Below are 13,455 nucleotides of genomic sequence, written 5' to 3'. Positions count from 1 at the left end.
TGATCTATTTACTCATTGTAGAATGACACTGTGTGGTTCTGTGAGTGTTACAATGCATGAATATTGTCTTCAGGGCTTTTTTCTTTTGAATGGAAGACCGCAAAGAAACACGAAGTGTAACACTCTAGCTCTGATGTTGTATTTAAATAGAATGAGTCAGGTAGCTGGGATTTTTGACTTGTCTGCAAGGTCTGTAGAATATCTTGACTCCCAGAGGTCATAAGTAACTGTTTGGGTACTTTTTTAAAAACAGCATGAATTTTTATCATCTTGCTCTAATTTTTTTCTAAATGTATTACCAGTTTATGGGAGCATTGTCTAATCTCTGGATAACCTAGTGATTTAAGAATACAGAAAATGAAAATTCATAACTGGCATTCTGCTAATTGGTTCTGACTTTTGTGAAATTTTAACTTCTGCAAAAGGCTTTCCGTGTATATTAAAAATAAATACATATAATAGAAATTATTTCTGTATTTTTTGATAGTTAATTCTCAAAGAACCTTTTGATTTAATTTGAGGGCTTTTAAAATGCTTTGCATCCTATTAATACTGAAATAAGTAAATAGACAAGTAAATACTTGTCTATTGCCTTGCAATTTCATTATGCTTATGGCTGCTATTGTGACAATTGAGGTAAAGCTATTTTCTTCCTGTAGTTTTAGTTTATAGGATGAAATTGTGTAATGATTCATTTAGTTTTCTGGGTTACTTGTGGGACTATAGATCGAAAACTTCTGCATTGGTTCAAGATCAACCTCAAGCTCTGATGTCAAATTGTTTGCATTTACTGCTGCAGAGCTTAGAGCTAAAAGGAGATACGGAATTGTGTTTAAAACCTGTAGGAACAGATTATGGTTCTGTAGGAACAGCATCTGGTTCATTATACTGAAATTGAAGGTGACTGCTTAATTTCTTTTTCTCTTGGTTATAGCAAATACAATTTCTGTAATTGAGGAAGTCAAAATGATAGGTAGAATTGGCTGGAAGAGGGAAGGTAAATTAAAAACCAAAGGGCATGCATGCGGAAGGTTCTTAACAAGTGGGAGCTCTTCCCCAACAAATACAGTATTTTACCTAAATGGATGTGGCAGATGAGAGAATGTGATCCTGTTCAGGAGTGTGTATCACAGTCATGGTGTTACTTACGTGTTGGAGTGAGGGGCAGGGGAAGGGGCAGTAATAAACTACATTGAAATATATGCTTGATTAACAGCTTCTGTAAATTCCTATTGACTTGGTAATATTTGTATTTTGTGACTATATGACATTTAGTGGAACTTTTTGCCCCTTTGTATTTCAGTGATAGACGTTTGCTACAACCTGCTCAGGTATGTGACATTCTCAAAGGAGTTATATTGGTCATCTGCTACTTCATGATGCACTATGTTGACTACTCTATGATGTATCATCTGATAAGGGGACAGTCTGTCATAAAGCTCTACATCATCTATAACATGCTTGAGGTAAGAATGCTGGCATCAGAATATCAAGCATGCTTTTTTCACACTCTCTCAAATATTGTTGTATTACAGTATTTGTACTTAGAATATGGTACATCTCGTATTCTCACAAATGTGCACACATCCATGATAATAAGCCTAGATGCAGTGAAACAGACAAATTAGTGAGAAATAAATTTTGTAGATACTGTTTCATGTTGCGTAGTTCTTGGAGCTTATTAATCAATTTAGTTGAATGAAAATAGAGAACTGGAAATGGAAGAAGACATGTCTTAAACTGAAATGCAAGAAGTGGAATGAATGAGTTTTTGAACTCATTGAGGAAAAGTAGAAACTATTGTTTTGAAATAGTGTTAAGATCCTGAGAGAGAGCAGAGAAGGAATATGGTAGAAGACATGGAATTCGGTTTTTAATTCTTCATTATGGAAGTATAGCTTTCATTGTATGCAAGGACACATGTTACTGCTTAACCTGTGTCAGTCCTGGCTAGCAGACAAAAGCCTGAGTACACAAACAGTAAGTTATATGAATATAGTGAAACAAGAAAAGGAAATTCTGTTTTGGGAGGCGAGATGAAGAGAAATTTTGGGGAAAAAAATTGTTTCTGTTTTGTTATTAATGTAAAGCATGAGATTTTTAATTGCACTTGTATGATCAGTGATTCACAAAGTAAATAATGTTTTCATAGCCACAATCTTACCTCCATCCTGCAAATATGGGACATATTAGGAATACAATCTCTTAAAAGGACTCAATCAGAGCTTTGTACACAAGAGTTACTCTACTAGGATTCTGGGATCTCTGAATAACATATTAATCCTTGTTTGAACATCTGTTGTATCTTTGTTTGAAGACTGCTAAAACGGGGCTACACTTCGTGCAAAATCTGAATATTTTGTCTAAAGACATTTGTTCTTTCCTCATAAAATATGAAAATATTGCATAAGGAACACACTTCATTATCCTAAGCGAAATAAATATCATACAAGCCACCTCAGTTATTTATTCATAGGGTTTTGTTTCCTCTGATTTTTAGATTTGCTGAAAAACATGTACAGATATTAAATTGGCACTGAGTTACTATGTGGATTTTAGTTGTATTGGGAAATATCCATCCATATATAGTTCCATAATCTGTGAGTGATTATCACTTACTAAATAAATCCATGTGCTCAAAATAGTAATTTCTCTTTATTTCAAGACTGCTTCAAGTCACTTCTCTTAAAGCTGAGAAAGTACAGCGCTATGTGCTTACCATGTAATTTGAAGAGATACTGCAGTGTTTGCTGTGAATTGGAAGCCATGTGCCATTCCTTTTTGAATGAAGAGGAGAAGAGTTGAGTTTCTTTGCTACATTTGGCAGAACCAGAAGTGTGTATTGGAATTAAGAAGTGCTGCCAGAGTTTCTGTTTTTTTAGGAGAGGGGGAAGTCTCTTACCACTCAGAGTTACTAGAAAAATTACATTAGACTTTGAAGTTGCAAACGGTATTTAATTTCCATGGTGTCTCATGAAACTCAACATGCCAAGCAGAGGGCATGTTTTTTAAGGGGCTTTTTTACCATGGTAGGTTGCAGCCACAGTATTGGCAGAAAATGTCATGGGATCTCACTGAAAGACTTGGTTGATAGTCAGCTTTCAACAATTTGAATATTGGCTTGCTTAGACTACTTTGGTGAATTTTGTTATATGTCTTTGCTACTAATGCACGCAATGTGTTTTAAGGAACTGTTAAATACGCCTTTTTTTAAGTAATAAACTTTTAATTTTCACAAGCTTTCAAAATAGGAAGATCTTTTTAATTTAGTTAAATCACCAAGCAACAGAGATGTTTACAATGTCCTAATGTTTTCGGCTGTTGACAAGTCCAGGGAATATTGTCCTGGACAGATATGAGGAATGCAAAATCTTCAAATTATGTGCTGAATGCTCCAGATAGACAGCCTAAGGGGAGCATTCAGCACATTTGGCTTAAATGACACTTTTCTTTTTTAGATTCAGACCCACCGGCTCCTGCTCCTTGTGAAGCCCCAGTGTGCGTTACGCTGGTGACAGCACTCACCATGGAATTCTGCTGGAGCCTGGAGCCGGCATGTAGGGTTTAGGTAAGTCATATTTGGAAAAGCAAGCAACAATATTGTGTGGTGGGTTTTAATATTTTCTATCCTGTCAGCTAAGATACAAGGACTGCTTAAATAAAAAGGAAAGCAAAGCCACCATTTTCTCTATTAAAACCCTCACAATATTGTGAACAAAAACTTACCAAAATCTAAGAATTCTGTAGTTGGTGTTACTACACCGGTGTAATTACTCAACGGGTCATTACAATGAGCAGGAACCAAATAATGCAGACCACCTTAATTTACAAAATTTAAAAGCCGAAAACAGTACCACTGTAAATATCTCTCAAACTGATGGGTTTTTGAACTTCAGATTTATGATAATTCATCAGCTCATGGTTTTGTTCATTTTATTTCATAGGTGATGCTTAAAGAGTAGCATACACTATGGTTTACTTGTGCATATATTCTTTGGGTTACACTTCAGATGTTTGTAGTTTTTTCAACTCCAATTAAAAATTTGTTTTAATTCAGCCTTCATATTTTAGGAAACTTCAATAACTGTTGGCTTGAATAAGTATATGGCTTCTCTCCCTTTAGTATCTTTACTTTTAGAACTCTTAATTAACAAAGTCAGGAAGTGATCCCAAATCTAGGTTTACTTACGTTGTCTCAAGAACTTATTTTCTAGTTAGTAGGTGTGATTCAATATTTGCAGGTACATCGTGCACCTAATTCTACATTGCTACATGTTGTTTTAACATGTCCAAAATTGTCTTACAGAAAGACAGTAAGAGGAAATCCCGGTTCTCTTTATTAAGTAATCAGTTTTTCATATTTAACTATTTCTGTTCGGTTGAGTTAGTAAGCAATGAAAGATAGCTTTTTTTTTTTAGGCACAGACATGTGCCTTGTGATACCAAATTTAATTTTCGAAGTGCTATTTTTGTTGTCCTGTGCAGCTTAGTTCTAAAATTACTGAACTGTAGTGTATAGGCAGAAAAAAAGTCATTTCTTGTAATGATCTTCAGTTTCACATGCTTGCTGATGATAAAGTGTTGAGAACTGGTGGAACTCCATGTGACCTTTCTTGCTGTGGTATTGAATTACAAGCTCAGATTGCTGTCCGAGTTTTTCCTATCTTTAGAATTACTGCTAGTTCTTTTTCCTACTTGTGCATATATTCTTTGGGTTACACTTCAGATGTTTGTAGTTTTTTCAAACTAATTTTCCCTTTTTGGCAGAATTTCTAGGCTCTCTTGATCACTTGTTATTGTGTTATAGTACTTTTAATTTTGAATTCTGTTTTATGCAGAGATTTGTATTGAGTATCTACTTTATTCCAAGATGTAAGGAAACAGTATAGCCAAATCTAATTTCAGTCCTTTTTGTACCTGTAAGCTGATGTTATTCCCTATCGCACATTTTAAATTCACTTTTCATTATTTTTTTCCCCTCTTAAACCCAGAGAAATGGGGAAAAAACATTTAGGGTAGTTTGACACAACATACATGTTGCTTTATCAAAGGCTGAAGTTTGAACTTCAATATCTTCCAAGGAAGCATCTAAGATAGCGCTACATGGTTATATATTGTAAATACTGTTGAAAAGGGGATAGTAAATTTGAGAGGGGAAGTAAGCTGCTGAGTATACAAAAGGAGCAATATCACTGTGAAATCCATATTTCACAGTGAAATGGAATGAACAGAGATGGAAAGTGATAAATATGTGAAACTTTTTCTAGGTTGAGCTGTACTTACGGTGGCATATTCAAGTGTTGGAGAGAAAAATATTGCTTTAAGGCAGTAAAAAGTTGTTCTTGTTTAGGTGGCTGATCGTCTGTTTTCTTCATTTGGACAAGATATTTTGGATGCTCTTTATTGGACAGCTACAGAACCTAAGGAAAGAAAAAGAGCTCACATAGGTGTGATTCCTCACTTCTTCATGGCAGTGCTGTATGTCTGTATCCTTTTTCTTCAGTAAATTGCAAAATTTTCTGAATTAAATTACACAGTAATTGCTCTGCATTATTTTATTTTAATATATTTGAAAAATTGATAGTATTGCTAAATCAGTATTCCTTTACTTTCAAAGTAAGATTGCCAGTACCACAGGTTTTTTAAATGAATGAAAAAACCCTTTCAACCTGCTTTAAAAAAAGAAAACTTCATAATGGTATACCACTGCAGTAGTAGACAGCTTTTTTAATACCCGATGTGTAGTAAAATGAAAAACAGTAATTGAATAGTTCATGGAAACTTTGATTTCTGATTTGTATTTGGGTATTTTGCGTCACAGGGTCTTGAAGACAGTGGGGTTTTGTTGTTTAGTGGAATGTTACAAACACCTAGCTTGAAAACATTTTCTTGAAATGAAGGGATAAACTCATGCATATTCAGGATGCAGATGAGTTTAGTGTGAAGAAACCTTACATTGAACTAATGAAACTGATCTGTAAAGAGATACGTAGTAGGATAGATGTGGTGATGAATTTAGAATTCTTGTACTTCCACCTGTTTTCTCTGAAATCTTTAGGCTAATTCTGAATCTTTATTTACCTCAGCTTTTTTTTCCTTCAGGTTGTATTGCTGTTTCTCCTGACTAATGTCATTGGGCTCTTTTAGAACAAGAAAAATTAACATAATTATTACCTGCTACAGAGCACTGTGGGTACATTACATAGGTTTAAGTACTGTGTTGCTGTAAATCTAGTTGACAGAGAAACTTTTTTGTTAAATTTTGGAAACAAAATAATTTGACTTTTGGTGCTGTTCAGTACTGTTGTGCTGAAAAATTATTTCCAAATATGCTTCCTTAACTCTGCTGTCTAGTCCTGCATGCTATTCTTATAATGGTTCAAGCAACAACCCTTAATGTGGCCTTCAACTCCCACAATAAATCACTGCTTACCATCATGATGTCTAATAATGTAAGTATGTAGCTTTATTATATAGTTACCCTAATTTTTTTCAGCATCCTTCATCTTTGTGTATCATATGTCTATTTGCGTATTATTTGATTGTCTGATTTGTTTATATCCGTTTTTATCAATAAAAACTAACTAACTGTTTTTAAAAATTGCAGTTTGTTGAAATAAAAGGAAGTGTTTTCAAGAAGTTTGAGAAGAACAATCTTTTTCAAATGTCAAATAGCGGTATGTATAGCTTTGCTAATCAGGAGAAAATGTGAAGTGAGAGGCTGATTTTTTAATTTATTCATTTATTTAGTATTACTGTTAAAACAGCTTTACCTTGGTGAATTTGAGCGTTCTGACTTGAATTCCTCGTCTGCCCTGTTACTGTTTGATTCAGTAGGACGAAACTGGGATTCCACTTCTAGGAACACTGTTTTTCCTTAAATGGCTAGTTTTTATTTGAGGTGCTAAAACTACCTATTGGCTGTGTGCTAAAGTTACTGTTAAATAAGAATTTCAGATTTAAGTTATGGTATTAAAAATATCCATGCTTCGAAGTCTCTGAAGTCTTCTACGTTTTCAAAAAGTTGACTTTGTAGTGTGCTGTGTTGCCGGTGATCTCAGAATGCATGTTGTTTGGCAGTTGAGGATGGATCTTGAAATATTTCCCCTGTTTCCCTCCCCCGTCAAGAATGTAATGATGAAGTAGCTGGCTTTTGAAGGAAATACCAGAGATGACTGTAACTTTTGACATGCTAGCAAGATAATAGTAGAGGGTACTTAGGAAACATGTTATGCTTCTGGCACTTCTTAACTCTGTTGCTGCTTAGTATGAAATTTGGGAACTCTTACTCAGTGTGTCTCATGAGGAAACCTGTTACAGGTATCCTTTGATGGAGGTCCTTTCTAATACTGATATCAGCCATCTGAAATATTTGTTGAATTCTTGGTTTCAAAACTAATAGGAAAGATTGCACTTTAAGGTTGTACTAGAGTTTCTTTGCTTGTAATATTTTCTGATCTTTGAACACATTTGTTTCTTTATTTTGTGCATATGACTTTCTTGGTCAAAGCTATTTATACAGATAAGCAAACAAAGTAGAATATATTTTTTTCATTCCAACTCCTAGTTTTTTAAACCAGAGAACTCAAATGTTCAAGAAGTTAAAAAAAAATGTAGCTGCTTATTTAAAAACAGATGATTTGGATTTTTTTATCAAGAGTTAAACTTTCAGCAGGCTTGCTTCAGGTTTTGAATTCTGGTTATTGATGTGATTTTTGCCTAATTCATCTGCAAACTGCAGTGATATTACATGCAAATGTTAAATCACAACTGTTTTGTGATGCTTTGGATGAAAGACTGTTTACATAAAATCTTAAATATGTCGTATAACAGAAAAATTAGCACTAAATTTTAATCTACCTCATAGAAGTTCTTAAAAACCCCCAAAAATACTCTTCTCAGCTGGGTTGATAAGGTATTTATTCTGTGCTAATAGTTTGTATTTTTGGTTCCAAGATTTAAATACTTCCATTTTTTAAATTAAATGTATTTAATTTTACAGTGAGAACATCTAAAAGTGACGTTTACTAAAATATTGACAGAAAACATAGATGAGTTTTCTTAAATTTTCTCTCATCAGTCACAATACTTGCAGAAAATAATTACACGTATGCACCTAGCTCTCCTATCGTTTCTTGATTTAAATGTTGAAATAAATGAGGGACTGGTATTGGAAATGGCTAGTAATTCCCTCCATAAAAAGCACCTGCAGTAGTATGCTAGAAGAAATATATATCAATATTTTATTGCTAGACATTATTATTGAAGACCCACAATAGCAATATCAGGTCTCCCTTTATCACTTGGTGGAAAAAGTGATGCTATTCATTATACCATATGGGGATGGAAGCAAGTGAGTACATACATAGAATAGTGCACAAAACAAGCTAATTTATTTCCTTCAAACAGATAACTTTTCCTGGAACTGCTTCTCAGTGTGGTTATAAATAGCAACGTTATTTTTCTCACAGATAAATAATGTAGACAGGTTTTTAGGAGAGATTTTCACCTCTTTTGAACTTGAACAGATTTACTGCATCACAGCTTCAGTAAGGATGGATCAGTATTGCTTCAGTTTATGTACTCTGATAACTTTGTTATCCTTTAAATGTTTTTATTTCCTGAAGCTGAAATGGTAGTGCATCGTGCGTTGGCATGCTGTGCCAATGCTATATCCTACTCCTGAAACTGAGGCTAGTCTGGTCTGTGGACTGAGCACTCCACTTTGGAATGCCTTGTGCGTCGTAGAACATGACATGCTTGAACTGCATGCTTGGACTGAACTAACTGCTAAAATAAAGCACTAAATATAGGTTCCCCCATGTTTTTCCCACCTTTCTCTCAGTTTCTTCCAGCTGTTTTCTCAGGTCTGCAGTCTCTGCTGTAGGGCAGCAATTGCAACAGTAGCTGAGTAAGCTTAGGCAGACTGAATGGATACCCCCTTGCCCCACCTTTTCTGGGGATCTGCTCAAAATATTGCCATTGTCTCAAACACATGGCTTAAATTCTGTGAAAAGGTAGTGATTAGTACACAGAACCTAAATATACTAATTGTTGAGGGGAAAAAAATAAGGTCAGTCTTATAGAGGCATCTGAGGAACTTGGCATGAATAGGTGAAACTCCTTTCTTATTTAACATGTTAATCAAAAGAAAAATATGAACTAGCAGAAAAGTAAGATATCAGTGACCTCAGGAGTAGACATTGTGATCAAGAGAAGTTGTTAAAAATAGAATTCAAAAGCAAGTAATCTTGTGAATAGAAGCATGAAAACAGAAATGAACTGTGTCAGTTGTACTTTCTAAGACATGTCCTATATCGTGCATTGAAATACCTTGCAGAGCTCTGCATGGTGTGGAAGACGCTATGTAGTAAGACACCAGGGTATGAAGCGCCATCGAGCTACCAGTTTAGATCTGGAAATCGTGAAGTCTTTTTCACTTGGCATTGCGCTCAGCACTGGCTTGTGGATAGCAAGCTGATGTGTGGATGTACTATTTTTCCCAGTATTTCCAGTTCTGGACTTAGTGTCAGTGGAGTCAGTGATCCTTTTCACCTTTGTATGGCCATTTAAAATTCTGCTGAAATAGCTAATTCATTAAAACTTCAGGACTAAAAGAACTGTGAATCATCTACATAAAAACTAATTGAACACACCATGAGATATACATTGGTTACACAGTTATCTAATAAAACCAAACCTGTTATCTTTTAGATGCAGGAGGTCAACAAAGATCTTGGGGTTTGTATAGCTGCTTGAGATTGCAGCTACAGAATCTGTGATTTCAACCATATCTGCTCCTGCAGATTTGATTTGTCGCTGCAGCAAAACTGCTTTTGCATTGTCACCCTGACTTTTACTAGGAAATTTATGTGTATACCCAGGCAATCTAAACGCTGTGGCCATTGGAAAAGACTTCTATACAGAAGACATATTTGTTGTATTTGTTGTACCAGGAAGACATATTTCCCTAAATTTAAATAGTATATTCTCTTTTTGAAATAGATTATCTGTAAACTAATTTTGTAGGGTTCCAAAGGAGACCAAAATTATAAAGAGAAGCTCTTTCATTGTTGTTGAAAGCCCAACATGCTGCCTTCCTTTATGCGCTGTGCTCTAAACTAAATTTTTCACAAAACACAATTGTACGTCATATGAAGAAGTACATTAGGTGCAGTGCATTATGTTATTTGCTTCGGTTGGCTGTTTGGCCAGATTATTCCTTGTTTTTTAAATCTCTTGTCTCAAAAATTTAACGTATTTATTCTGAAGCTTTAGGAACTTCAGCTTTTTTCTTTATAATTTCTTACTCTTTTTTTTTTCTTAATTTTGTTCTTTCTGCTTTGTTCCCCATTTATCAGTCTCTTTGGCTTTGATCAAAATATTGAACAGCCTTTATTTTTACCTTTAGTCTCTGGAATTCAAACTGCTTTCTCGTGTGGCTTTAGTTTTTTTAATACCATTATTCTAATCCAGTTATTCATCTTAAGGATGAGGGATTTGGGGGCAGGAGTACATTTAAGATAGAGCAGTGCCTCCTTGATGATTCTTTGTTCAGTATTTGATCCTTTCTTGTGGTCTGGTCACTTGTAGTTGTCACTAGAGCTGCTTAGGATTTGCTGAGATGTAAACCAAAAGATCTTGCTTCACTTCTTACACACTATGATTTATAACCAGCTTTTGATCTAAACATATAAACAGTGGGATTAACATGATCAAAATTGTTTTTTCCTTCCTGATTAAGGATTCCTGCATAATGTGTCAGGGAACCTGGAAGGAAATAATTAGGTGTTCTAAAGACTATTTTCTACCCAGGTGAATAGAAGTGCTACTTCTGGATCTCTGTACCTGGGATCTCAGTGCCCTTTTTGTTAGTTACCACTGCAAAGTACCTAAGTTCTTCAGAGTTCAGGTCCTTCCTGAATGAGTTCAGTAATCAATTGTTTGGGATGTTGCCTAATCAATTACACTGGTCCATACTAGATGCAGTGCTGTCCTAGGAACATCCTTTATTTCCAATCACACCCATTTCAGTAGTCTTCTACATGTTTTTCAAAAGTGATGATACTCTCTGGCACATTGGCAATTAAATTTCGAGTCTCTGTGGCTATCAATGCTTTAAACTGAATGTCTCCATTTTCCAGAAGGATTTATAGATGGGCAGAATGTGTTATTAATATGGGCATAGAATTCCATTCAAATTGGAATGGCAGGGTTGATGTAGGCGGGGTGAAAGTATTTAAAATCTGATTTGGCTATGTGCAATCCTTTTTTAGGCTTTACTTCACAGAACAAATACAAGACAGAAAAGTACATCTTGCCTTTTTCTCCTATTGCATTTATGGCAGTATGCACACTACTGGCTTTGAAATAAATATTTACCACCTCTATTCATGTGACAACCCTAATAGGCACACATGACTTATCTTCATGGAAAAAGGTATATTGTGGTTAGATTTTGACACATGACCACTAAATTCTGATGTACTAAGTCTTGGAATGTCTGATTCTTCCTTTCCCTTTTCAATATACTCAAATACATATTTTGAAGGAAACTGAAAAGATTTAATCATATGTAGTAATTTGCATCACCAGTGGATGCATGGAAGCACAAGCAAATTCAGTGTCATCTTTCAAAATAGTCTAAAGAGTGTGTATATGGGGAGTATATAGTATAATGTGTGGCCAGGCTTCAGGGCCAGCCCTATTAAGAGCAGAGTTTAAGCACGGTGTTAGAGTGCAGTCTGTGCATGGTATGTGCTGGCAACAGACCAGTCAGGGGGATAAGTATATATCAATTAGTGGTAGATGTCAGTTCTTCAACACTTAGGAGCATAAACAGTAAGAAAGTAAACTTCTTAATCATGTGCTTGTGGAGATAGCTGAAGACTGTTTAAAATGTCTTCAGCCAGTTGTTTTGGCTGTCATTTAACCCGATCTTATAATGGAAAGGATTATTAAACCTATACTGTATTCTAACTGAAAAACAGTTTGTGATATGCTTATCACCAGCACTTCGTGGGATATGTTCGAAACTGAGTTGAAATGGCTTATATCAATGTTACTAAGGATTGTCATGATGGAGAACGAAGAACAGAGATCCCTTTTCCTTCCCACTTTACTCTTCACCATGCTAAGGCAGAATAGAGACATTTCCTTTTGCCAGTACCTGCGCTCTCTATAACTGAACACTAGCACTGGTGGCTTGTCACTGTTTCCCCAGATTCACAGATACACTAATTTACTTTCCCTTTGTTGTTCTTTAAGAGCATGATGTCCATAAATATGAATCTAGGGATGTAGCCTCACTTGTTCTATAGTTCACCACATCATCTAAAAAGTGGCAATACATGGTACAGGAAATTCTCCTTACCTGTTTAAAAAAACCCAAACATGTACATATACAACATCAAATAAGTTCATAATAAATGATGAAACATTATTGGTGCATATTTTGTATTCTGAAATTTTAATTGGTATTTAGGACTGATTACCATTAGTTGTTTTGGATATCCTGAAGCCTTTTTTGTCCTTGTCCACGAGGGTGAGAAATGAAATGAATTTCTGAATCGTTTGGGTTTACTGTTGAAGCTGCTGTAAAATGCCCTTTCTCCCTTGCTTGCGTCTCTGACAATCGGTTGCTGAGAGGGATGAGGATGAAGAGAGTAGCCGCACTCATTCCTCTCTCTCTGAGCAGCCTTGAACAGCTGTGGCAGCAGAGATAACAGATTAGAAGGGAGGCCAGTGAGAACAGGAAAAATAAGCAGAGGGGGAAAAATACGTGTCAGCCTGTGACCCAGTCTCAGAAATTAGTGGGGGGAAAATGTTTATTATTACAGCATAAGAGGAAATTTAAGGCCAAAGATGTCCCTTCTCAATTCAATCCTGTCAACTGGTGAGCTAACATATACTGAGCAGGTAATAAATGTCTGCAGGATTGGCTTGAGACATGCTTTAATGTTTAGGCCTGAATTAAGGTCCTTACTTCCCACTTGAGAACTTCTATCTGTTCAGCCTCCCTGGGATATGAAGCACTGAAGTCAGGATCTGTGTGTTGTCTTATGCATTGCTGATCAATGATGTGTAATGGCAGTGTGGAAGTATGCAATGTGGGAAATATAAGATGAAAACTTTTTGAGATTTTGGACAAAAGTCTGAAAACTCAGTGATTACTTTCAAGTTGCTGATGGGTGTGATAGAGAATATAGATCAAGGAATGCTAAACTGCATATTAATCCATTGGTGACAGTGCCAAATGATATCTCATAACTAGATTTATCAGAAAATACTGTGTTCTGGTAATTTGGGCAGTATTTGGTGAATTCAGAAGCATAGAAGAACATACTTGACTTCTTGGAGTGTTATTGGCAGGAAACCAAGAAGTTGGGGTTAGGACTTCACCTATGTCGTGGTTTTTCTGGTATTTAAATTTATTTTACTGAAGGACTTTCTTGT

At 35.5% G+C, this 13,455-nt stretch overlaps 1 protein-coding gene across 1 annotated transcript in view; it reads left to right on the top strand.

Moving 5' to 3' along the window:
• The window catches only part of TAPT1 (transmembrane anterior posterior transformation 1), a 44,231-nt gene that overhangs the window by 16,208 nt on the left and 14,568 nt on the right, over window positions 1-13,455 (top strand). Inside the window, exons 4-7 of the mRNA XM_009580740.1 lie at window positions 1,304-1,466; window positions 5,351-5,486; window positions 6,355-6,452; window positions 6,608-6,677. Coding sequence (XP_009579035.1) covers window positions 1,304-1,466; window positions 5,351-5,486; window positions 6,355-6,452; window positions 6,608-6,677 — 467 coding nt within the window. The remainder of the gene's footprint in view (window positions 1-1,303; window positions 1,467-5,350; window positions 5,487-6,354; window positions 6,453-6,607; window positions 6,678-13,455) is intronic.

Source organism: Fulmarus glacialis, unplaced genomic scaffold, assembly GCF_000690835.1.
Source record: "Fulmarus glacialis isolate BGI_N327 unplaced genomic scaffold, ASM69083v1 scaffold24166, whole genome shotgun sequence".
In the NCBI taxonomy this organism is placed as follows: Eukaryota; Metazoa; Chordata; class Aves; order Procellariiformes; family Procellariidae; genus Fulmarus; species Fulmarus glacialis.
This window is presented reverse-complemented; position numbering and strand designations above follow the sequence as displayed.